At 41.2% G+C, this 26,181-nt stretch overlaps 1 protein-coding gene across 2 annotated transcripts in view; it reads right to left on the reverse strand.

The window, feature by feature from the left end:
• Window positions 1-14,664: 14,664 nt before the first annotated feature.
• LOC137322796 (F-BAR and double SH3 domains protein 2-like) overlaps window positions 14,665-26,181 on the reverse strand; it is a 230,454-nt gene continuing 218,937 nt past the window's right edge. For both annotated transcript variants that reach the window (XM_067985865.1, XM_067985866.1), the window contains 3 exons: window positions 24,107-24,236; window positions 22,743-22,828; window positions 14,665-19,564 (listed from right to left, as the gene is read on the reverse strand). In XM_067985865.1, the coding sequence (XP_067841966.1) occupies window positions 19,481-19,564; window positions 22,743-22,828; window positions 24,107-24,236 (300 nt within the window). In that variant the 3' untranslated portion in view covers window positions 14,665-19,480. The remainder of the gene's footprint in view (window positions 19,565-22,742; window positions 22,829-24,106; window positions 24,237-26,181) is intronic.

The following is a 26,181-nucleotide window of genomic DNA, read 5'->3' on the forward strand; positions in this document are numbered from 1 at the left end:
ACAGGTTAAATGATTGGGCAAGAAGATGGCAGATGGAGTATAAAGTGGGAAAATGAGAAATTATCCACTTTGGTAGGAATAATGGAAAACCCCTTTTTTTTGAAAAAAGGTGAGAGACTAGTATATGTTGGTATTCAGAGGGATTTGGGTGTCCTTGTACACGAATCGCAGAAAGTTAACATGCAGGTACAGCATGCAATTAGGAAAGCAAATGGTATATGTTAGCTTTTATTGCAAGGGGGTTGGAGTGTAAGAGTAAGGAAGTTTTGCTACAATTGTATTGGGCTTTGGTGAGACCACACCTGGAGTACTGTGTACAGTTTTGGTCTCCTTACCTAAGGAAGGATATACTTACCTTAGAGGGAGTGCAACGAAGGTTCACTGGATTGATTCCTGGGATGAGAGGGTTGTCCTTTGAGGAGAGATTGAGTAGAATGGGCCTATATTCTCTGGAGTTTCGAAGAATTAGAGGTGATCGCATTGAAATGTATAAAATTCTGACAGGGCTTGACAGGGTAAATGTTGAGAGGCTGTTTCCCCTGGCTGGAGAGTCTAGAACTGTGAGTCATAGTCTCAGGATAAGGGGTCGGCCATTTAGGACCGAGATGAGGAAAAATTTCTTCACTCAGAGGGTTGTGAATCTTTGGAATTCTCTACCCCAGAGGGCTGTGGATGCTCAGTCTTTGAGTATATTCAAAACTAAGATTGATAGATGTTTGGACACTAAGGGAATCAAGGGATATGGAGATCATAGTATGTGTCGCACAGGTGGAAGCCATTTGGCCCATCGTGCCTGTGCCGGCTCTTTGAAGGAGATACCCAATTAGTTCCATTCCCCTTCTTTTTCCCCATAGTCCTGTAAATTTTTTCCCTTCAAGCATTTATCCAATTCCCTTTTGAAAGTTACTATTGAATCTGCTTCCACCGCCCTTTCAGGCAGTGCATTCCAGATCATTACAACTCGCTGCGTAAATAAATGTTTTCTCATGTCGCCTCTGTCTCTTTTGCCGATCACCTTAAATCTGTGTCCTCTGGTTACTGACCATTCTGCCACTGGAAACAGTTTCTCCTTATTTACTCTATCAAGACCATTCATGATTTTGAACACCTCGATCAAATATCCCCTTAACCTTCTCTGCTCTAAGGAGAACAACCCCAGCGTCTCTAGTCTCTCCACATAACTGAAGTTCCTCATCTCTGGCACCATTCTAGTAAAAATTGAACACAATACTTCAGCTGAGGCCTAACCAGTGTTTTATAAAGGTTTAGCATAACTTCCTTGCTTTTGTACTCTATGCCTCTATTAATAAAGTCCAGAATCCCATATGCTTTTTTAACAGCCTTATCAACTTGTCCTGCCACCTTCAAAGCTTTATGTATGTGCACCCCCAGGTCTCTCTGTTCCTGCACCCCCTTTAAAATTGTACTATTTAGTTTATATTGCCTCTCCTCATTCTTCCTACCAAAATGCATCACTTCACAATTCTCTGCGTTAAATTTCGTCTGCCATGTGACTGCCCATTTCACCAGTCTGTTTATATCCTCCTGAAGTCCGTTACTGTCCTCCACATTGTTTACTACATTTCCAAGTTTCGTGTCATCTGCAAACTTTGAAATTATACCCTCTAGACCCAAATCCAGTTCATTAATATATATCAAAAAGAGCAGTGGTCCTAATTCTGATCCCTGGGGAATACCATTGTACACTTCCCTCCAGTCTGAAAAACAAATCTAGATTCTACTAACAAATCAATTATGTGGTACTTTATCAATGCCTTTTGAAAGTCCATATACACAACATCAACTGCACTACCCTCATCAACTCTCTTCGTTACTTCATCAAAGGACTCACTCAAGTCAGTCAAACACAATTTTCCTCTAACAAATCCATGCTGACTTTCATTTATTAGCCCATACTTTTCCAAGTGCCAATTTATTTTGTTCCAGATTATTGTCTCTAAAAGTTTCCCCACCATCAGGTGGGAGAGGGGGACAGTGAAGTTGAGGTAGAAAATCAGCCTTGACCTTATTGAATGGCAGAGCATGTTCAAGGGGCTGTAGGACCTACTCCTGCTCCTATTTCTTATGTTCTTATTCATATCAATGGTTTGGATGAGGGAACCAAATATTTCCAAGTTTGCTGACGACACAAAACTAGGTGGGATTGTGAGTTGTGAGGAGGATGCAAAGAGGCTTCAAGGCAATTTAGACAAGTTGAATGGGTGGGCAAATACATGGCAGATGCAGTATAACTTGAATAAATGTGAAGTTATCCACTTCGGAAGGAAAAACAGAAAGGCAGAGTATTATTTAAATGGTGATAGATTGGGAAATGTTGATGTACAAAGGGACCTGGGTGTCCTTGTATACCAGTCACTGAAAGCAAACATGCAGGTGCAGCAAGCAGTTAGGAAGGCAAATGGTATGTTGGCCTTCATTGCAAGAGGATTTGAATATAGGAGCAAGGATGTCTTACTGCAGTTATACAGGGCCTTGGTGAGTCCACACCTGGAGTATTGTGTGCCGTTTTGGTCTCCTTACCTAAGAAAGGATATACTTGCCATAGAGGGACTGCAGCGAAGGTTCACCAGACTGATTCCTGGGATGGCAGGACTGTCGTATGAGGAGAGATTGGGTTGACTAGGCCTGTATTCACTTAAGTTTAGAAGAATGAGAGGGGATCTCATTGAAATGTATAAAACTCTGATAGACTGGGTGCAGGGAGGATGTTTCCCCTCGCTGGGGATCTAGAATGAGGGGTCACAGTCTCAGGATACGGGGTAGGACATTCAGGACTGAGATGAGGAGAAATTTCTTCACTCAGAGGGTGGTGAACCTGTGGAATTCTCTACCACAGAAGGCTGTGGAGACCAAGTCACTGAATATATTTAAGGAGATAGATACATTTCTAGACACAAAAGGCATCAAGGGGTATGGGGAGAGAGCGGGAATATGGTATTGAGAAAGAGGATCAGCCATGATCATACTGAATGGCGGAGCAGGCTTGAAGGGCCGAATGGCCTACTCTTACTCCTATTTTCCATGTTTCTATTATGTCCCAGGGAGCTTTAAGGCAGTAAGTGCGCGTAGTTTGGGGGGGGGGGGGGGGTGGTCAGGAGGGACAAAAGCAAAATTGACGGGGTGGGGGCGGGGGGTGGGGGCGGGGGTATGTTAGCGAGATTTTTGAAGGCAGGGAAGGAGGCACAAAAAAGATGCTGAGAGAGAGAGTTCCAGAGGGCAAGGCAAAGTGGCTGAAGAACAGATATAAAGTAGTTAAATAATTAAGGTGGCAAATGCAATCGGTTAAGTCAAGTCTTAAAAAGCCTAACTTAATTCCATATGAGATTCTTTTCCCAGCCAAATTATCAACGGGCTTGCCACTGTGCAAGAACAGAAACTTCTCACAAGATGGAAGTATAAACTTACCGTGCCAATCACCCCAGCCATTATTGCACTGTTCCCTGTCAATTAGTTAGAACAGCACAGGCTGCCAGCAGATTGTTATTTGAGGTGTATAATAAACACAAAAATTCAACAGCAGACAGATTTACTATAATGCATTAAAGCAATGAAAAATATTTTTATTTAGAGTCAAACCCCAATTTCACCAGCATTTACTTGAAATTGTTATCTGCATTTTCAACTAACCAAAGCCAGACTGTTCAGATTGGTTATTTCAATAGAAACTTAACAATTTTCAACTTTGCACCGTAAGATTTATAGTTTGATACAACCTTGCTGATTTACTTAAAATATTTTGGATTCTAGCAAAAAGTTAACCCAAGAAACTCACAGATGAAAATCCTGCCTTCCATTCAATATCCCCACTCCACTGTGGCCAATATTTATCCCTCAACCATCACTAAGACAGATTATCTGGTCATGATCACATTACTGTTTGTGGGACTTTGCGGTGTGCAAATCGGCTGCCACATTTCCTACATCACAACAGTGACTACAGTACTTCATTGGCTGTAAAGGGCTTTGGGGTGTCCTGAGGTCACGAAAAGCACAATATAAATGTAAATTCTCTCTTTCTTTTGACTCAGTCACTTGCTGGTGATATCCTCAATGTACTCAGTTTTGTGCTGAACCTGAATTAAACGGAGTACAATTCTGAAGGGAAGTTAACAGTACAACCTATGTATTAAAATACACAACGTAAAAGAAACAAAAGCTTTTTCAGAGCCAACAAATATATAATCGCACGACTAACACCTTTCAACTTAAACCAAAACATAACAGCATCCAAGACTTTAAACCAGTGATTTTTAAAACAAAAAAAGTCATTATTTTACCTTCTGGGTTGCAACAGATAAATATCTGTACACATCTCGATGGCTGAGTCGGCGAGATATTAGTGGCCGGGTTGATCAGCCATCTATTAAACATCTGGATGGTACAATCAACACGAGATCCGCCCAAATAAATTGTTTGAAGGAATCTCCGGCTCCCCTCGGTCCCTAACCGCGTCAGTTTGCAGCAGCTTCAGAACAGCTGCAAAAGTTGCAATTATCAGATACGAAATTATATTTTTCCCATGCCACTTCCGCAGGGATTCTGGATCATCCCGATGGGATCGCACTGCCCCCTATGGTAACAAACGTCCCACAAGGAAACCAAATGGCAACATCAACATTACATTTAAAATGCTCAAAGATTTTTCTGGACAGGGCAGCAGGAACAAATACTGAAACCAGCGCAGCAAATGAATGATTCCAGGCTTTCCAGATTTTTGTTGTACACAAAATATTTGATTACATTTTGTTAATTTTGTGTTATGCACCAAGGCTGAGGCCAGTTAAGTTTGTGCAACAACCTTCTCGCTCAAAAAAAATCAGTTCACGTTTGTTGCTTTGCACCTCACAGATTTAATGTTTCTTAATTATTACTTGGGTTTAAATTATAAAGTATCTTAAACGTGGGGGCGCCAGTGATTCAAAGTCAGTGACCTCAAAAGCAAAATATTGTGGATGCTGGAAATCTGAAATAAAAACAGAAAATACTGGAAATACTCAGCAGGTCAGGCAGCATCTGTGGAGAAAGAAATAGAGTTAACATTTCAGTCCATGGTCAGAACTGGGAGAAGTTGAAAATTAAACAGTGACCCCAAGCGTGTTTGTTATGGGATGCCATGATCATACCCCAGAGGGCAACTGGACAAATCAGAGGGCACAATGGCTAACAGCAACTTCATGAGCAGCCAATTGTTGGGCAATAGTGGCGAAAGCCAAGGAGCAGGCCGTGTAGTAGATGAGGTCAGGGAAAGGAAAAAAAGAAACAATTACTCCCATAAAGTTAATTCTATAAAATCTAATAACTTTTGTAAGATTTACAATCTAGTAACCCTTGTAAGATTTAGTAAGAATCAGTAAATCCTAAAAACAGGATAACTGGTTTTCCTGTTGTTTTAAGGACTTTTTAAAATCAAGGAATTGTGAGAATGATGAGGTTCCACACAGTGCTAGAATTTTTAGAAAGTCGGACTGAATGGGTGAAAACAAACACAGAAGAACAAGTATTAAGGATATATATATATATGTGTATGAGAGAGAGAGAGAGAGATATTCTTTATTCTTATTTCTGAGCAGCAATCAGTGGCAGGGAATGTGCTGTGAAATGAAAGTGCAGTTGTTTTGACTGCCTGACAGCTCCTGCTACACATATGGCAGTGCACCATATTAAATAACCTCAGAAACCACACTGGCTTGTGTAGGTTACAATAAGCCTGTAGTTTGTGATATTATTGGGTAACATTCTGTTGCCTTGTGACATTGCTCATCAAATACTGTCAGTCACTAGAGAACAGAGAAAACTATATTTTCTTAGCATTAATTTACTTTATTGCATGCCGTTCAGCCAATTGTGATCACTGTTGCAAATCAGTCCACTATTGAAGGTTGAAATCAGTTGGCTTAAAGACTGGTCCTGCACTGGAAATCAGTATTCACAGTGACTACAGTTAAGGCAATATCTTTATTTCTAAATACCACAGTCTAAATTTCTTCCACTATTACCCATATGGTTTGGGCTTTTTGAATACAGGTTTTCTTTCAAAGTTTTGCACACCTGATTCTCTTCAAGCAAACCTCAGTCCTCAAAAGGAGGAATGTTGGTCTTGAGTTACATAACCAATGATTAACAATTACTCTATTTACTAATAGTACTCACTGGAATTCACGTAGGATTCCTATTATGGCTCCGGTCAATTCAGAAAAGGAAACTATCAAATGCGAGATCCACTTTGTAGAGACTAAAACTATTGATTGAATTATTTAGAAAGATATAGACGGAGACTATACAGCAGGAGTAAAAATTTACAATATGTAAATTACTCCTTGTTGCAAGTATCACCTTGGCTCAGTTAGTAGCACTTTCAGCTTTGCATCAGAAAGTTATAGGTTCAAGCTCCACTCCAGGTCTTAAACAGGTGATCTAGGCTGATACATCAGTGTGGTACCTGGGGAGTGCTCCATTGCTGTCTTTTGAATTAAACATTAAATCAAGGCCTTATCTACCTGTTTAGATGGATGTAAAAGAGTCCATGGCACTTTTCAAAAAGTAGTAGGGAGTTCTTCTAGTGACCTATCCAACATTCATCCCCCAAACAACTAAAAAGAAAACAGTATAACTGGTCATCAATCTTATTTTCTGTCCATGGGATTCTGCTGTGTACAAATTGATTGCTTCATTTACAAAAGAAGTGACTATATTTGAAAAAAAATATTTGCTTGAAACATTTTGGGATATCCTGAGGATGTGAAAGGTAATATACAAATGCAAGTTGTTGTTTTTCTTCCTATATATTTCTGCTGCTAAGGTGGATTCTTGTTTAAGTGGTCTGTGCCTTTAAGGCTTGAAAGTCAAATTGCTAAAAGTGAACACGGTTTAAAGTCACTCATTAGGTTAACTGCTTGGTCAGGAAACTTTTCAGATTGGTATATGCTCAACTGTTTCAGGGTGCAGTTCAGGAGCACCCAGCATTTTAAGGCCGTTTTACATCTATAACAAAGCACGACAACTGAAGTGTGATTACTGTTTTAATATATATATTTTATATATGATATAAAAACCTAACTGGACAAGCATTTGATTTTTGTGACAGTACCCTTAAGTTCACCTCTTCCCTCTAATTGTCGTCTTAAGGTGTTGAACCATGCTGGTATATGGTTTCATTGGTGCTGGCAACTCTCCTGTACCTTCTCCAAGTGTCATTCTTCACCTGCAAGCCTAGATAGTGAATGTCAGCAGGCTAGCATTATAGCAGAGTCAGATCCTGTTCTCACTTATACGAGCGTGCTTTCTGGTAGAAATCAGGAGCAGGAACCCTGAATGACATTACCCTTATCCCTTGCTCAGACACTGGCCAGGGTTTTTTTTTACTTCTACACTTGCCAACCTGCAAATTTTTGCCCATTAAAATGAATGGATGGAAAATTGTGGTCTACTAAACCCAATTCCAGTACCTGGCTTGAAATCAGCGAATTTAGCACAAACTTAGATTGTCTGTATGGCTCAGTAGCACAGAAGGCAATGCATCTATCTACTGAACCATCATGGGAGCCCTGAGATTTATATTTCAACCTCCACTTCAATAGGTTTGCTACTCACTGATGACGACTACCCACTGAAATTAAAAAAACAATAGTGTAAATTACATTCATCAATCTTTGGCCATCCATGTTGTAGAAAAAATGGCCCTTCTAAACCACACTACCGAAATCTGGGAGCACTTGAAGAGTTAATACTGAAATTCTGAGAGAGGGGACAAAGTCTTACAGTAAAGTTGTGCAGGACTAAAGACTTCCACGTGGATACCAAATGTTCCTAATTAAGCCTGGAGCCACGTTGTGCTAAATCTGTCAAGATTGCAAGGCTAATTGATAGGTCTTGGTATCTGAGGAAACAACTGCGAAACAAACAGAAGATGTTAGAAAGCAGACATTGTCAGAACGGACTTTCTTTTTGTAATTTAGGTGATGGAAGAGTACTTGAAAAAATTTAATTTCAAATTTCAAAACACTGGCTGGGTTCACAGCAACCCACTATTGCAGAGGTGGCCACAAACAGGCATTAGTCCCCTTATTTGAATATGCAAAGGGCCTTATGCCTGTTTCAGGTGAGGGCCCTGGATGCCTATTTATTCGCTTCCACTAATATGGCGGGCAGCGCACTTCTGGCTCATAATGAGCTCGTGTTTCCTGCCTATCTGTCTTAGGCATCCGTTTAGTGACCGAAAAACAAACGCGGTGCCATCCAATTTCTAGGCCAACAACTTTAGAAGTTTGAGAGAAAAAGAGTACATCTCCCGCTCTTCTCGCATCCTTCATGGTTTCTTCATTTTCTGGTCCTTCATGGTCTGTTGCAGTTTTCTCCTGCTCCACTGAATAATATCTATACTAGTTCATGCAAGTTGACTAAAAGTCACAATTATCAAGTGGGCAGTACACATTTTTCCAGCACTGGGCTGCAGCTCCAATTTCATTGTTTGGTCATTGGACTTCTAACCAGGGCATTCTAAGTTATAACCTCAGATATCTTTGCATGACTTTCACCAGTTCTCAACACTCTACGTAGTGCTTCACCTTGTGAGGAAAAAATGATCAGAACCACCAACGCAGAAATACAACTACTGTAGTATGGTATAGTATTTATAACACTATAGCCCAGACTGTCACAGCTTGTGAGCTGATTGAAATAAAACTGTTGGCGATGGGAAGGGGGGGGGGGGGGGGTAGTTGCAAAGGATTTAAATGGATTATAAAATGGAACACAGTTTCTGGTTCTTAATGAATTACAAGGAATTACAGTACAACTTCATTGTTACTGACACCATTTTGTGCCACAATGTCCCAAGGTTTTCAATTCCTTATAAGCCTTTACACCAACACACACTAATGTACTTTAATTTAGGCTTTCTAGCATACTGTATTTTGCTTCTTTAAGTTTGGATCTGTATTATCTCCAAAGCATGTTGTTTTACAGAAACAAAATTATTTTAAATTGTTTTTCATCATTTAGGTGTTATATATGCACTGACACCTTGGAGTTACAATAGTTTCAGACCCAGGGTGTTCTCTGAAACTCTAACATAACATTAGAGTGTAGAAAATCTACCGTACTGCTTCAGTTGAGGTGTCTCAGAGCAAAATCAGATGAACTGTGAATTGCACCCATGTAAAGTTATAACCATATTTACTTGAAAGAATGGTTCATTAAATTGAAGAATACAAAGTGAAAAATGTTTCACTCGGTCATCCCACTCTCCTGAGAAGTGTAGGGTGTGGACGGCTCTCTGGTACCTCATTTAAGTGGACATGGGGAGTAAAGGTATCAAGTATTGGCAAGCTATATGACTCCAGGTCTTTATCACAGTTATGACTGATCTTGTCCACATCTGACCTCCATGCGCATGCACTTTCCAACAGGGCTTACTAAATAGCAACCAGGAGCGGGAACCTTGGCTGATTCTTCCCCTCCTTAGTTCTGGGATGCAGAAACCAATTGTAATGTCCTAACTGTATTCCTAAGATCAGTATAGGCCATGGATTGAACTAGAGAGCTTCCTGATCTGTGCCTACATTCTAATATAATGCTCTGATTTACAAAGCAAAGACAAACTAATTCCAGTAAAAATATTCCTCCTTGCTAAATATGCAATCTCTGAGTTGAGTTGCACTCAGAACTGGAAACAAGTACAAAATTTATGTCTCAAGCAAGACTACAGATTAGAAGTTTCCTCCTCCCATCCCACAGATTAGTGGATGTAAAGAACAAACTCTCAGCAAAAATTGTGTCAATTAACTCCTTCAAAAAAAATCATTGCAATAAAGAATAGGACTGAAGGTTATAAAGAATAAATGCAAACAGACAATAATGTATGATGGTTCCTGTACTATTGGAAAGCAACCACCCAGATATGAACAATTAAAATTTAAGTCCAGAAAGATATGTGGAGTTCTGCTCGAGTATACAGGAGTTAGGGAGAACATTTGGCACAACCTTTCTTTGTGTGATTAAAAAAGTCAGATAAAATCCATCATAGGCCAGATTGTACAAAGGAGGAACAGGCTGAATGCCCAGTTAGCCTTTATGCATTCCATGTTCTTTTATGTTCTAACATATCATAGAATGATACAGGAGGCCACCATTCGGCCTGTTGTACTTGTTCTGGCCCCTTGAAAGAGCTTGCCAATTAGTTCCACTCCCCTGCTCTTTCCCCATAGTCATGCAATTTTTTCCACTTCAAGTATTTATCCAATTCCCTTTTGAAGGTTATTATTGAATCTGCTTCCACCACCCTTTCAGGCTGTGCATTCCAGATCATAGCAACTCGCTGCATAAATTATTTCCCCCTCATTTCGCCATAGGTTCTTTTGGCAATTACCTTAAATCTGTGTCCTCTGGTTACCGGCCCTTTTGCCACTAGAAACAGTTTCTTCTTAGTTACTGTCATCAAAACCCTTCATGATTTTGAACACTTCTATCAAATCTCCTCTTAACCTTCTCTGCTCTAGGGAGAACATACCCAGTTTCTCCAGTCTCACCACGTAACTGAAGTTTTTCAAGCCTGGTACCATTCTAGTAAATCTCCATTGTACTCCCTCTAAGGCCTAGACATCCTTCCTAAAGTGTGGTGCCCAGATTTGGCCACAATAGTCCAGCTGGGGCTAACCAGTGTTTTATAAAGGTTTAGCATAACTTCCTTGCTTTTGTACTCTATTCCTCTGTTTATAAAGCCAAGGATTCCATATGCTTTTTTAACAGCCTTTTCATCTTTCCTGCCACTTTCAAGGTCCTGTGCAAGTACATCCCCAGGTCTCTCTTTTCCTGCACCCCCTTTAAAATGGCACCATTTAGTTTATATTGCATCTCCTCATTCTTCATACCAAAATGAATCACTTCACACTTCTCTGCGTTAAATTTCATCTGCCATGTGTCTGCCCATTTCACCAGTCTGTCTATGTCCTCCTGAAGTCTATTACTATCCTCCTCACTGTTGACTACATTTCCGAGTTTCGTGTCATCTAGAAACTTTGAAATTATGCCCTGTATACCCAAGTCCAGGTAATTAATATATATCAAAAAGAGCAGTGGTCCTAATACCAGCCCCTGGGGGGCACCACTGCACAATTCCCTCCTGTCTGAAAAACAATCGCTCACCACTACTCTCTGCTTTCTGTCCCTTAGCCAAATTCATATCCATGCAGCCACTGCCCCTTTAATCCCTTGGGCTTAAATCTTGCTAACAAGTCTATTATGTGGTACTTCATCGAAAACCTTTTGAAAGTCCATATACACATCAACCGCACTACCCTCATGAACCCTCTCCGATACTTCATTAAAGACCTCAATCAAGTCATTCAAACAAGATTTTCCTTTAACAAATCCATGCTGGCTTTCATTTATTAACTCATATTTTTCCAAGTGCCTATTAATTTTGTCCCAGAATATTGTCTCAAAGTTTCCCCACCACCGATGTTAGGCTGACTGGCCTGTGGTTGCCGGGCTTATTCTTCTCCACTTTTTTGAACGGGGTGTAACATTTACAATCCTCCAGTCCTCTAGCACCACTCCCACATCTAAGGAAGATTAGAAGATTGTGGCCAGAGCCTCCGCAATTTCCACCCTTACTTCCACAGCAACCTAGGATACATCCCATCTGGACTGGGTGACTTTTCTACTTTGTATTGCCAACCTTTTAAGTACCTCCTCTTTATCTATTTTTACCCTATCCAATTTCTCTACTACCTCATCCTTTACTGAGATATTGGCAGCATTGTCTTCTTCACTGAAGACAGATGCCAAGTACTCTTTTAGTACCTCAGCTATGCCCTCTGCCACCACAAGATGATCTCCTGTTTGGTCCTTAATCGGCCCCACCCTTCCTTTGACTATTTATATGTTTATAAAAAGACTTTTGGGTTCCCTTTTATATTACCCACCAATCTATTCTCAGACTCTCTTTGCCCCTCTTATTTCCTTTCGCGGTTCTCCCATGTACTTTTTGCATTCAGCTTTGTTCTCTCTTGCATTATGAAGCTGACATTTATCATAAGCCTCCTTTTTCTGTTTCATTTTAATCTCTACATCATGAGTCATCCAGGGAGCTCTAGCTTTGGATGTCCTTCCTTTCCCCCTCATGGGAATGTGTCTAGTCTGAACCTGAACTATCTCCTCTTTGAAGGCCTCCCAGTGCTCATTTACTCTTTTACCTGCCAATCTTTCATTATAATACACTTGGGTCAGATCCCTTTTCAACTCACTGAAATTACCCCTCCTCCAGTTGAGTATGTTCACATTTGATATCTACTCTAAACCTAAAGCATGTTAGTGAACCTGTGCCCCAGTGGGGTACTGAAGGGCAGCCAGCACCAATGGGACTGTACCCCTAGTGAGAAACTAGAGGTTGGCCAGTGCTGGTGTAGCCCGTACCCCATCAAGAGTCGTGACCTTCAGGAGGGGAGAAAATTGAGAAAGTGTGGGGGGTGGGGGTGGGGGGAGTAGTAAATAAATCAGTGTCTCCACAACGTAAGTGTAACATGCAGCTTGAAGGGTATGGTGGGTGTGAGGTGCTTGAATCGTCATTATGTTACTTGCTGTCTGGAATCGGTATTTTCAATGGTCTCTGAAGCTCTCCTGGGGGAATGGGACAAGCTGGATTGTTCTTACAAAGAGCCGGCAGGGGCTCGATGGGCCGAATGGCCTCCATCTGTGCTGTAACTATTCTATGATTCTACCCAAAGCAGCTTAAAAGATGTAGCGCCTCATGTTTTCCAGTTTAATTCTAAGGCAGTTCTTCAAATAATCCCAAGAGAACATATATGCCTATAATCCACTTTAATTACTGAGTCATGGTCATATAAAGATTGTTATACTTACTGTTACAGAGCTGTCAGTGATGTAGGCGTGACTAGGAGGCTGAAGTCTATAGGCCAATGCTCAAATCAAGACAAAAAAAACAAAGCAGAATACAGGTACCCTGTCATTTCAAACATCATGTGAATTAAAAAGTTAAATTGCAACATTTTTGAAAGAACTTACATGCCATAAACAATGTGCAAGTGCTTGTGTTATGATGATCAAGATTTCTATTTAAATAGGTCTGATTAAAAAACATCTTTGTGCTATGGTAAAGATCTTGCTGTGGGTTCCAGTCTATGCACAGATAGTTTGGCTCGGAAAATGTCTGCTAATGTAAGCTTAGCGCGCTTATTACTATAATTTAGTGAAAAGATATAATTAGCACTTACCAATAGCAGTAAGATGAGCAGACATATCAATTATTCAAAGCTTGCCACCTTATCAAACCTCTCCTGTACAGAATCCCTGAATAGGCCAACAGAGGCCCAGACACACAGCATGCAATCACTAACGTTACCAATCTGGAGAGAGGTCTGCACCTCACTAAAGAAGCCATTAGGCATCTCAGGCAAGCAATTTCTAACTGTGGCATAATTATGATCTCCTAGAAGCACTCAAGGCAAGTGGGTTCAAGGTTTGGCATGAAAGAGAATCACCAAAATAGGCAAACTGGCCCTCCAGCAGCTAAGATCCACATATAAGAGGGGTTGCCATTTAAATATCAGCACTGGAGGAGGGAAGCACATTCCTGTCAGTTCTTGCTCTGCTCCTCTATGGCATGCTATTTAAATGGTAACTTTTCCTCCTAAATGGTCAGCTGCTTTGACTAAATTATAGCACAATTTTAAACTTGGACAGATTCTTACTAACAAGAAGTGCTCTTTCACCAACTATTGACTGATCTGTGCAGACCAACAAATTTCAACTTACTATTCATCCATCCCCACATCTATACAATTTAATCCTGGCCTGCTACCTTATTGACACAATTGTCTTGTTCTGCCTGGAATAGCCATATTTTCCCCTCAGATTCCTCCTCTGTGAAATGCCTTACCTCCTTTCCAACAGCTCAACCAAGGCAAGTAGAGCCACAACCTCTTTCATGATCGTCTTAGACATGGTCCTACGTATCCCTTTGCTTGCTGCCTCCTGGAAAAGGAACTCTTGAAGCTTTCAAACCTGTACAGTTCTTACTATTCTTAGCAAAAAGCCATATACTTAATTATGGAGCAATCTGACCACTGCTGCTATAAATGCATGGGGAAAACAGCTGTGATACATGTGCCAGTATGAGGGATACACAGGCTGCGCTTAGAACTGGAAAAGCACAGAAGCACCTTGGCCCCCTTCCTCTGGTCTCACTTCATCCAACTCTCAGCCCCTAAAGATCAAGAATGACAGAATCATCTGCCACTACTTAATCATTGTAACAAACTCCAACTTGCCTTTCTACTGTCCAGCGAAGGGTCACTACTTAAACAATAACATCTTTTCAGATGTTGATGGACCGGTCGTATATTTTCAGCATTTCTATTTATTGTTTCAGATTTTCATCAATCAGTTTTTTTTCATTGCCTCTCTGTCACTGATTTGCAGCGGCCACTGCCTTCCCCATCCTATTTGGCTGGCAGCCACCTGCCGAGAAGTGGCTTCAACCCGGCCAGTATGTAGTGCCATGTAATTGTACACAACAATCTCTATACATATGTATTTGAGAGTGCTGTGTGACATTATATGTACCATGACTAGGGTGAAATGTAAAGTTTTCAGATAAAATGTAAAAAATAATTAAAGCTTGCATAAAGTTTCAAATTTTTTATTTAACATTTTGTACATAATAAATACAAGTTTTAACAGCCAATACACTGCAGAAAACATTTTGCACATTTGCTTTCTCTGCTTGAAGTACTGACACTGTACAATGTATAATGTGGATAATCAGCCCCATGTATAGACAATTAAAAGGGAACATATAGTTTGAAAACTCTTAGCAGTTCTTAATTTAGAGCAAAAATGCAATTTTAATATAATACTTGAGAAAATATAAAATATGGGCAAACTGGCAAATAATCAATAGGCAACCGAAGTAAGGGAGGAAATCAATGAAGTTTGGATGCATTGGAAACAGCAATATCGTCGGGTTATAAAAATACGGTCTGTAAACATCATAAAAGTAAACAAAAAAAAACTTCAGAATACATCAACAAAAGAATTTAAAGCAGGGCGCTAACAATATTTGAGAGTGCAGTTTTAAAGAAACAATAACCTTTTTATTGTTGGATAACTCTGAATGTACATTTTATTTATGTCCCTGCTTTTATTCCTTTCCCATTACAACTCTTTGTGCTTTCTTCTTGTAAATGCCATTAAAAAGTGTTATGTTTCCTCAAGGTAAGGGTTTTTGGCCTGGTGTTGAAACTCAGTCACTGAATATTACCAAGTAGGTTGGAGTGTAGGTCTTCACCAGGATTTGAATCTACAGCTCAAGAGGTACGTAGCAAGTAGTGTCACTACCAAAGTGAGGAAGTCAGGATCGGTTGTCAGCAGTACATGTATGTCCACTGCGTTCTGGAGCTAAAATCACAGCAAATCCATGTGGCCTCCGGTTCAAAGGCTCTCAACATGGCTTGAGTAGCTTCAAATAAGCCAAATGTACATGTAGACACATATTTCACAACCTGTCTAGTTTTAAACTTAACCTCTTCAAGCCAAACATTTAAAACACAGGCAGATAAAGCCTTTATGGATACAGTATTTTTAAATGACAATCTATTAGAAAGTCATATACTATTTAACCAGGGTTTTCAGAATTATTAAAAAATGTACATGGTTATCTGCTTTTACTAACCATTATGTGATCAGTTACTTGCTATGACTTTACTCAATCTGTACTAATCAGATTCAGAAGTCAGATCCATACCTTTAAGATACTACTTTCTAAACTATTGTACAGCTTCCAGAAGTTGTGCGATAGCAGCCCTAAAGATATTAACCTAGTTTGTATTTAGTCATAGATCAAAGAAGGGTCAAATTCTACAGGAACAGTGAGTTATTCGTTCATTTAGTTAAAAAGTTGTATCACTGTCCCTCCCCAAACTGTTTGGTTAATGAGGTGATCATGAAAACCATACATTTATCCATTTTGAGGCTTAAACATTTTGTGAAACTTTTGTAAACTGGTGCTTCAAAACTATGTATAAGGAAGGAAAACATTCACCAATTAATGTTTGTAGTTCTTTTACTGCAGATATTCTCATTTACAATCCTTTCCAGTAAGGTGGATTGAAGGAAGATCAGACTCCTCCACAGTCTTAGCTCTACTCTTCTTGGCCAACAGATGTTGTTCCATTCCAGAATCAGACAAAAACGCAAGATTCACCTGGTTGACACCTAATGGTTTTGTCGATAACTGACAAAATGCAGTACACAGCAGTATTGGTGGATCTGTCTCCACAGTGGAAATCTGAACCAGTCCTGAACCAGTTACACAAGCAGATCAATTTTCCAGATTTGAGAGTTTGCTGAGGGTTGCACAATTGCTTTTTCTTTGCATTCAAAAATCAATTTTAAGTGATCAAATTGATGCACATAAAACCTATGCTACCTTCGAAGCTTTCATATGAAGCTTCTTTTTTCCTTAATTAACCATGACAAGCATTTAGAGATACTAATCTGATGCAAGCATACAAATGGAACATCCTATTTTCACTTACTCTCTTTAAGCAGAAATTCTGATTCAAGCATAATTCTCAACCAACTTGTGTAGTCATTAAGATTCAACTTTAGCAATAGTATTTTACACTTCCGTCTTTTTGAAATTTCTCAAATTTTTACTGTTTTCTTTGTTTTCCTGCTTTGGCACCATCTTTCAGCTGGAAAGGCACAACCCATCAGTCATGGACATCTCCAGGACCATCACCATCACTTTGTATTGGCCAGCAGGAAGCATGGCTTGCAGGACAGGAAATATTTCCCTACCAATTCCACGCGCCCCCCCCACCCCTCCCCATCTCCCATTGAAATGAAGAGTGAACTCATCAGTGGTGGCCTAGCCTGAATCAGTCTTGTTTGGGGGTGGGGGAGAAAGGGAAGGGAGGTTGGGGAAGAAGGAATTCAAACTCTCGTTCTCTGAATGGGAGTCCTGTGCTTGCCACTACCTCTACAAGTCTGTCCTACAGATTTTAGTTTTCTTATGATTTACTATGTACATGACAACCTACTGGGACATGATACTTCTACATGTAGTATTTGTAAACAGGCAGTGATATGGTTGATAGCATTTCAGCAGAATATATAATGCTTTACTGTATGTTTACTTCAATGTATGTATATACATGTACTATAAAAATAATCTGTATGAAAAGAAAAACAAGTGGAACTGGCTGCTGAATCCAAGCAAGATTATGTAATAACAAACTAGAAGATGTGTTTAAAAATTAACTGCAAGTACATTTATTGGTTAAAACCATGCAAACCAAGTTTGAATCTTGCTGATCAGACACAGCTTGAATAAAGGGAAATAATGAGTCTTCTAAGCTTGAAAAGGTAGATAGTTAAATATCAAGATGGACCATAAAGTGAGTGTCTGTTTTTTAATGTCTACAGATTAATACAATAGGTAGAATTGCAGCATCTGAATACTATAGATTTGCTTTGTTTTAGTGTTGTAAGTCAACTGTGTAAAGATGCAGGACTTAAATCTATTTCCCAATGGAGATATTTAAAATTGGTTTAAAAGTTCTTACTATGAGGTGCAATAACCAAATACTGCAATTGCTAACCTCAGTTTCTCCTCCAGCAGTATTGGTATACAAGATTGGCATCAGCAAATAGCACTCTTATTGTGGGAGGGGGAAGATAAGAGAGAATAGAGAATTTGAACAAATGGCAGCTATCAGATTGGAAGCCTTTAGTCTAATAAATTGGATCATCCAGGAATCTAGTCTGCAAAAAAGAAAGTTAATTTTTGAACTACATCGCCTCTGCTGCTTAGTCACTAAAACTTAGCAGTCTTTATGAAAACATCTGCCAGTTACTTGTTTTAAGTTTGCAGCAATTGAAATGTTATCCTTAGCTTCCAGTCCCGTTTTTCCAGTTTTCTAACCCTTTAGTACATTCATATAGTAAGTCTGAAAGCCCCTGACGATGGAATAAAAGCTAAAATGTGCATATAATTCAGAAACCTGAAGTGTGCTCTTGCAAAAGGCAATTTAAACAGATGTTCTCACTATAACATTGGAGATACCTTTCCTGTGTTTTTACTGATAAACTTCAAACCTGCCAACCCTATTTAAATGTAACAATTTGTCTTTTGTATATTTAACTAATGCACACAAGAAACAAATGGTTTATTGCAATCGTGAAGTGCATTATTCAGCAATAATGCCTCCCTTCCAGTTTAATACTGCCACCATATATTGTGGGGAATACAATGTCAATTTTTTGAATCAAAAAATAATTAGCATGTCAAGATTTAACCAATATATGTAATTTGAAAGGTAGTGATTTTAAAGGCTTTTTAAACTAAGACATGAGGAAGGAAAATGAACCCCCAGAAGCAAAAAAAACTTTTCTTTCTCTAAAAGGGCATTCGTGCTCTACAGCTTCACTGGAAACACTATAAAGTTTCCCATTTTAACATATTCATAATGTCTTTTCTTTCTTGACTAGAATTATTGCATAAATATTAGTCATACACAATTATGGAAAACTAAGACTCTTGAGTTAACAAAGAGGCATTTCTTTGTATTTATTCCCTTATTTGTCTGATTCTCTTTCTTTGCACTGGAACTATTGAGAGGAACCAGCCCCTCTTAAAAGAATTTCAGTCCTTACTCAAGCCTATCCCCTCAATACTTCTGGTCCATTCACGCTACTGCATATTACAGCTGAATAAATGTATACAGACTGGATTAATACTAAAGGGAGATACATTTTACAAGTAGTTCAACCTGTGGCTATAGTAATGTGCTAATGAATGTACAATATATATGTTATGAAGGACATGCCCTGTGCTTTTTTAAAAAAACTTCACTTCTACCTACATCCTTCAGCCTCAAGACAATGATAAGTGATTGAATGATAATAACAACCATACCTGTATCTGGCACTACAGGCACTGGCAAAGAAACCAACAGCTCTGTACTGGAACAGTGCCAGAGAAACACATCCTTCTGATCCAAAACTGTGCACTGCACAGCACAATAGGCATAGAATTACAGAAGTACCAGACTCTGCTACACTGGGGACTGAGGAAGCAGTGTGCTAAATGTCTTTTAAATAGTGGACTGAAACAGGACTGGGCCCATCAAAAGTTAGATTGGTCAAGCAGTATTCCTCTTGTATTAAAAAAAGGACAAAAAAAAACTTATGGCCCAATTTAAATGATCGGAAAGATAAGGTGGTGGCTACAAAGGCACAAGATATTTGTAAATTAAAGAAGGAACGTCGACTTTCCTCATGATCTGCGCTTCATAACTGCCTTTTTCTCTTTGCCTTCTGCTGCTCCTCGACTATAGATTCCATTGCACTGGCAGGGCAGAGAACGCAAGGAATCTGAAACCAAAAACGCTGAATAATTCAGTCTTAGTCTGAACACACAAAGTTGATCTGTTGGTTACACCAGAGTTATTTCTACTTCCTCTGTCTTTTCTGTTTTTCGGCGATGGTGTTGAGTAGGTGGAGGTGGAGCTGCCCGTACCTGCAAAGAGAGAAACCTTTGCATCATATCCTGAAATGAATCCTTTGTTTTATTAAGGCAAATTACAAATATGATTAAAAATCTCACGCCTCTGTAAACATGTGGTGTAGTGCTGTAGAGTCCCTTTGACCAATTAGAGAAGGGAATCAGAAATTAACCAGATCTGAGCTTTGTTCAAACAGATATCAGAACCATATCTACAGTGTCATTTCTGATTGGTTCAGTCACAAGACAACAACCAAAAATAAAATCCTGTGGGTTACAGCCACCATGACAGTCCTCCACACAACCCAACCCATTACCCTAAACGTTACAATTACAATGCAACATGTAACAAAAAAAAATTACAATTTTACCCGTCCTACCTTCCAATCACTAATAATTTTCCCCTCGCCTCCCTGCATCTAACGTGCTCTACCGAGCACCATTAACAGACTCACCCCCGGTACTTCCTCTCTTGCTAACATATAGTATGTATGCCACAACCTTGTACTCCATGGCCCAGTACAGCTAACTCCAATGTGAACTGTGCATATGCAGTACACCAAAGGCATAACCTTGGATCATGCGAGTGTTTCCAATTTCTTGTTCTGCTCTATTCCATACTTAGCTGTGCCTGGGCAAATCTGGAGCTCATCTGCTTAAAATGGGCCAAAAGTTTGATATAGCATCTGTTATAAAATGTATGGGCGTTACAAAGTCTACAAGGTGAAAAGTAATTTCAGCCAGCAACAGCTCTATTTTAAATAGAATCCTTCTAATCCTATGGAACCTAATGGTAAACTACCCTGTTAGCTCAATGGTGGTGTAGTACTCAACAATCAAACCCTAGATTTGATCCTGTTCTGTGCTGAGCTTCAGCTGGGTTCATGCTGATGGGAGATGTGTTAATGGGCCTCTGTGCCTCAGGGTAGGAAGGAGAAAAAAAAAATCAGGTGGGGTTCTCACACTTGGGGTAACCCCTGCTGCAACATACATGTGTTGATGTCAAATGAGGAAAGTGTGGGCTTGGCTTGATGCCCCACAGTCAACAAGCCTGCTGACACTGCCTATGCTCACACGTGAGGAATGGTCACTGAACAGTTGTGTACAATTACGGAACTGTACTTCAGTATGAACCAATGTCTTTAGAAGAGGGAAGAAACCTGAGGAATGGCAAACAGCCCTGTATAGCTTTGAAACAATGTTACTTGCAACAAGGCAAGAATGAGATCACAAGTACATAGGGCTCAATTTTAACATTGAAAAACGGGTGGGTTGGGGGCATTGAAAATTGCCAGCATTTCAGACCTGCCCCCAACCAGCTCATTTCTGGTTTTCACCAGGGTGTGAAGAGGGTTGGACGACCAACCTGCTCCCAGGAGACTTCGGGCCACCATTTTTCTGGACTTCCTGATTTCAACTCCGGGGTCGGGGGGCAGGATTCCTGGGCCTTCTGCTTTACGCCTCGTGAAAGGTGGTGAGAAGTCCCAAGACTAACAGGTAGGTGGCTAGAAAGGCACAGCTTGTGGGCCCGGAGGAGCAGGAGTGCTTCCCCCAGGCCCAACAAACCTAACTGCACTGACACCCGACTCCCGATCCTCTTCCTCCCCCTCCGACCCCACAACACTCCGATCCTCCCCCTCCGACCCCACAACACTCCGATCCTCCCCCTCCGACCCCACAACACTCCGATCCTCCCCCTCCGACCCCACAACACTCCGATCCTCCCCCTCCGACCCCACAACACTCCGATCCTCCCCCTCCGACCCCACAACACTCCGATCCTCCCCCTCCGACCCCACAACACTCCGATCGTCCCCCTCTGACCCCACAACACTCCGATCCTCCCCCTCTGACCCCACAACACTCCGATCCTCCCCCTCTGACCCCACAACACTCCGATCCTCCCCCTCCGACCCCACAACACTCCGATCGTCCCCCTCCAACCCCACAACACTCCGATCCTCCCCCTCCGACCCCACAACACTCCGATCCTCCTCCCCCTCTGACCCCACAACACTCCGATCCTCCCCCTCCGACCCCACAACACTCCGATCCTCCCCCTCCGACCCCACAACACTCCGATCCTCCCCCTCTGACCCCACAACACTCCGATCCTCCCCCTCCGACCCCACAACACTCCGATCCTCCCCCTCCGACCCCACAACACTCCGATCCTCCCCCTCCGACCCCACAACACTCCGATCCTCCCCCCCCCCCCACAACACTCCGATCCTCCCCCTCCGACCCCACAACACTCCGATCGTCCCCCTCCGACCCCACAACACTCCGATCCTCCCCCTCCGACCCCACAACACTCCGATCCTCCCCCTCTGACCCCACAACACTCCGATCCTCCCTCTCTGACCCCACAACACTCCGATCGTCCCCCTCCGACCCCACAACACTCCGATCCTCCCCCTCCGACCCCACAACACTCCGATCCTCCCCCTCCGACCCCACAACACTCCGATCCTCCCCCCCCCCCCACAACACTCCGATCCTCCCCCTCCGACCCCACAACACTCCGATCCTCCCCCTCTGACCCCACAACACTCCGATCCTCCCTCTCTGACCCCACAACACTCCGATCTTCCCTCTCCGACCCGACAACACTCCCCCTCAACGATTGCGGATCCCCGATCCCGACCCCCCCCCACCCCGTGACTGACTCCCAATTCCATCGCCCACGACTCATGACCTCCATGCCAAGCTATGCTCACCCATGCCCCCACCCGCCACACCCAATCCATACAAAATCTTACCTGCAGATGTCTTCTCCCTGGCTGGTCTCCCGTCCGTCCAAGACCAGCCTGTCAATCAGGCCGGTCAGTCGGACCGGAAACCGACAAAATAAAATCCGTCAAAATCGTAAGGACATCCAGGAAACCTGTACTAATGGGTTTCCCTACCTCCATTTGACCACCCCCCCCACCGCCGCCTCCTTCCTGGCTCGGTTTTAAAATTGAGCCCATAGAATTACATCGAAACTAGCGCATGGACACAGGCCATTCGGCCCAACTGGTCCATGCCGGCGTTTATGCTCCACACGAGCCTCCTCCCTCCCTACTTCATCTAACCCCATCAGTATACCCTTCTATTCCTTTGTCCCTCATGTGCTTATCTAGCTTCCCCATAAATGCATCCATGCTAATTGCCTCAACTACTCCTTGTGGTACCAACATGTAGAACTTACCGGTCGGATTTTTCCAACTGAAATTTCTGGTGTATATCTCTGTGGCTGTGGATTAGTGGATGCTTCTGAAATTAAGCTTTCATGATCTGAAAATAGAATGCAAGTCGTACACTCTGATGTAATTTCATCAAAACCACAAAAATTTATGATGCCTAAAAATGGTACTTTTTTGACAGATTAAAATATAAAAGAGTTTTATGCTCTACTTGTACCATTTTAGTTCCAGAAAGAATTAAGAATTTTATTTATAAACAGCATCAAAATATAATACCTTTTTGTAGATATTCAATATAACAAGGTACATTTTGAAAGATGCAAGACAAATTTAGGAACTCAAAACATCATAGACACAGAATCATAGACAGGTTACAGCACGGAAGGAGGCCATTCGGCCCATCTGCAAATTTTGAAATTGTGCCCTGTACACCCAAGTCCTAGTCATTGATATATATCAAGAAAAGCAGTGGTCCCAGCACCGACCCCTGGGGAACACTACTGTATACCTCCCTCCAGTCCGAAAAACAACTGTTCATCATGACTCTGTTTCCTGTCCCGTAGTTAATTCTGTATCCATGTTGCTACTGTCCCCTTTATTCAATGGGCTGCAATCTTGACGATAAGCCGACCGTGCGGCACTTTATCAAACACCTTTTGAAAGTCCATACACACCACATCAACTGCACTGCCCTCATCAAAAAACTCTATCAGGTTAGTTAAATACGACTTGCCTTTAACAAATCCATGCTGGCTTTCCCTAATCAATCCACCCTCGTCCAAGTGACTGTTAATTCTGTGCTGGATTATTGCTTCTAAAAGTTTCCCCACCACTGAGGTTAAACTGACTGGCCTATAGTTGCTGGGTTTATCCTTACACCCTTTTTTGAACAAGGGTGTAACATTTGCAATTCTCCAGTCCTCTGGCACCACTCCCGTATCTATGGATATTTGGAAGATTATGGCCAGTACCTCCGCAATTTCCACCCTTACTTCCCTCAGCAAACTAGGATGCAAACCATCCGGACCTGGTGACTTATCCACTTTAAGTACAGCTAACCTTTCTAGCACCTCTTCTTTATTAATTTTTAGCCCATCCAGTATCTCAACTATATCTTCCTTTACTGAGACTCTGGCAGCATCTTTTTCCTTGATAAAGACTGATGCAAAGTACTCATTTAGTACCTCGGCCATCCCTGAGGTACTAAATGAGTAGGATTACTTACAGAACAGGCACACGATTATCAACACTCAAGCTGTAGGAGGTGTTGTGGGAAAATTTAGTAGTTTTGCAGGAGCCTGCTACAGTAATCAGCATCAGTTATCCGAACACCTAGCTAGTACGTTCTAGTATAGCTTCCGTACTTTACCTGTTACTGAGGGTGATCTGGGGAAGAACTGTGATCCGGTCTTGTCTGGGCTGCTGAAAGGGCTGGAAGGTGGCTGATCATACAATGGTAATGAAGGAAGACTGGCTTGTGGTCTTGAGGAGGGAGATACCTGCACATCAGATTTAAACAAAAAATGAGAGCGCCTGAATAATACCCAGGTGTTGTTAGATTCATATTTATGCAGATTAGTCCATAAATTTTTGTAATTAGTAATTTATGTTTTTTTTCCTGTCATAATGAATTGCTTAGTCCATGGGAAATTTCTTTTGTACATTACTCAGTCCACCAGCAGCCTGCAATTTCACCCCCACATAGGACACAAAATGCATCTGTTCCTATATTGTCATACTGGAGACTAAACAGATAATGAAGGCCAGAAAAGCAGGTGCTTCTATGTATAAAAGAGTTTGACTCAGAATTGTAAATACTATTTTACCCATGCTGAAAGAGCTGAGCACATTCAAGGTTAAGATGTGCTATGGTTGAGTGGAATGGAATGGTTCCCGGGACAATTGTTTTGTTGGTTCATGAATGAGACAAACCTCATAACTCACCTGTGAAAAATGTTGTTTGAACAGAATGAATGCTGAACATGTACTATTAAAATCTACTTTGTAAAATTTAAAAAAGACATCATAGTTGACAAATCAATCTATATATTTATTAATAAAACAGCTATAGTCACATCAAATGATAATACCAAGACTATAAATAATAGCGTTGATTAATGACCAAGATTCAACAGATTATATTTTTTAATTAAGTCTAGCTTTTACGACACAAATTTATAGAACCATACAAATTAACAGCACTGAAGGAGGCCATATGCCTCTGTTCGTGCTGGTTCTTTCATAGAGCAATTCAACACTAATCCTTTGACACTGTTCTCTCCTCACAGTTTTGTATTTTCCTCTATTTCTAATAATTATCCAATTCTCCTTTAAAAGATGCAATAATCTCCACCTCAACCACTATGTAGCGAAGTGTTCCACGCAGAAACAGAGACACCTGGGGGTGTATGTACACAAGTCAGTGAAGGTGGCAGGACAAGTTTCATAGTTGGTACAGCATAGGAGGTGGTCAGTTGCCTCTGCCTCTTTTGCCGATCACCTTAAATCTGGATACTGACCCTGCTACCAATGGAAACGGTTTCTCCTTATTTATTCTATCAAAACCGTTTATGATCTTGAACACCTCTATCAAATCTCTCCTTAACCTTCTCTGTTCTAAGGAGAACAACCCCGGCTTCTACAGTCTCTCCACATAACTGAAGTCCCTCAGCCCTGGTACCATTCTAGTAAATCTCTTCTGCATCCGCCATCTTGACATCCTTCCTAAAGTGTGGTGCCAAAATTGAAAACAATACTCCAGCTGAGGCCTAACCAGTGTTTTATAAAGATTTAGCATTACTTCCTAGATTTGTGTCCGTGCTCCCCAGGTCTCTCTGTTCCTGTGCCCCCTTTAAAATTGTACAATTCCGTTTATATTGACGCTCCTCATTCTTCCTACAAAAACGTATCACTTCACCTTCTCTGTGTTAAATTTCATCTGCCATGTGTCTGCCCATTTCACCAGACTGTCTATGTCCTCCTGAAGTCCATTACTATCCTCCACCTTGTTTGCTACATTTCTGAGTTTCGTGTCATCTGCAAACTTTGAAATTATACCCTCTATACCCAAGTCCAAGTCATTAATATATATCAAAAAGAGCAGTGGTCCTAATACTGACCCCTGGGGAACACCACTGTATACTACCCTCCAGTCTGAAAAACAACCGTTCACCACTACTCTCTGCTTTCTGTCCCCTTGCCAATTTTGTACCCACACTGCCACAGTCTCTTTAATCCCATGGGCTTTAATTTTGCTAACAAGTCTATTATGAAAGTCCATATACACAACATCAACTGCACTACCATCATCAACCCTCTCAGTTACTTCATCAAAGAACTCAATCACGATTTTTCTTTAACAAATCCGTGCTCTCATTGATTAGCTGTAAGTTGTTAAAAAGGCATACAGGACCCTTGCCTTTATAAAAAGAGGCATAGAATACA

Source organism: Heptranchias perlo, chromosome 6 (genome assembly GCF_035084215.1).
Source record: "Heptranchias perlo isolate sHepPer1 chromosome 6, sHepPer1.hap1, whole genome shotgun sequence".
NCBI classification, from domain to species: domain Eukaryota; kingdom Metazoa; phylum Chordata; class Chondrichthyes; order Hexanchiformes; family Hexanchidae; genus Heptranchias; species Heptranchias perlo.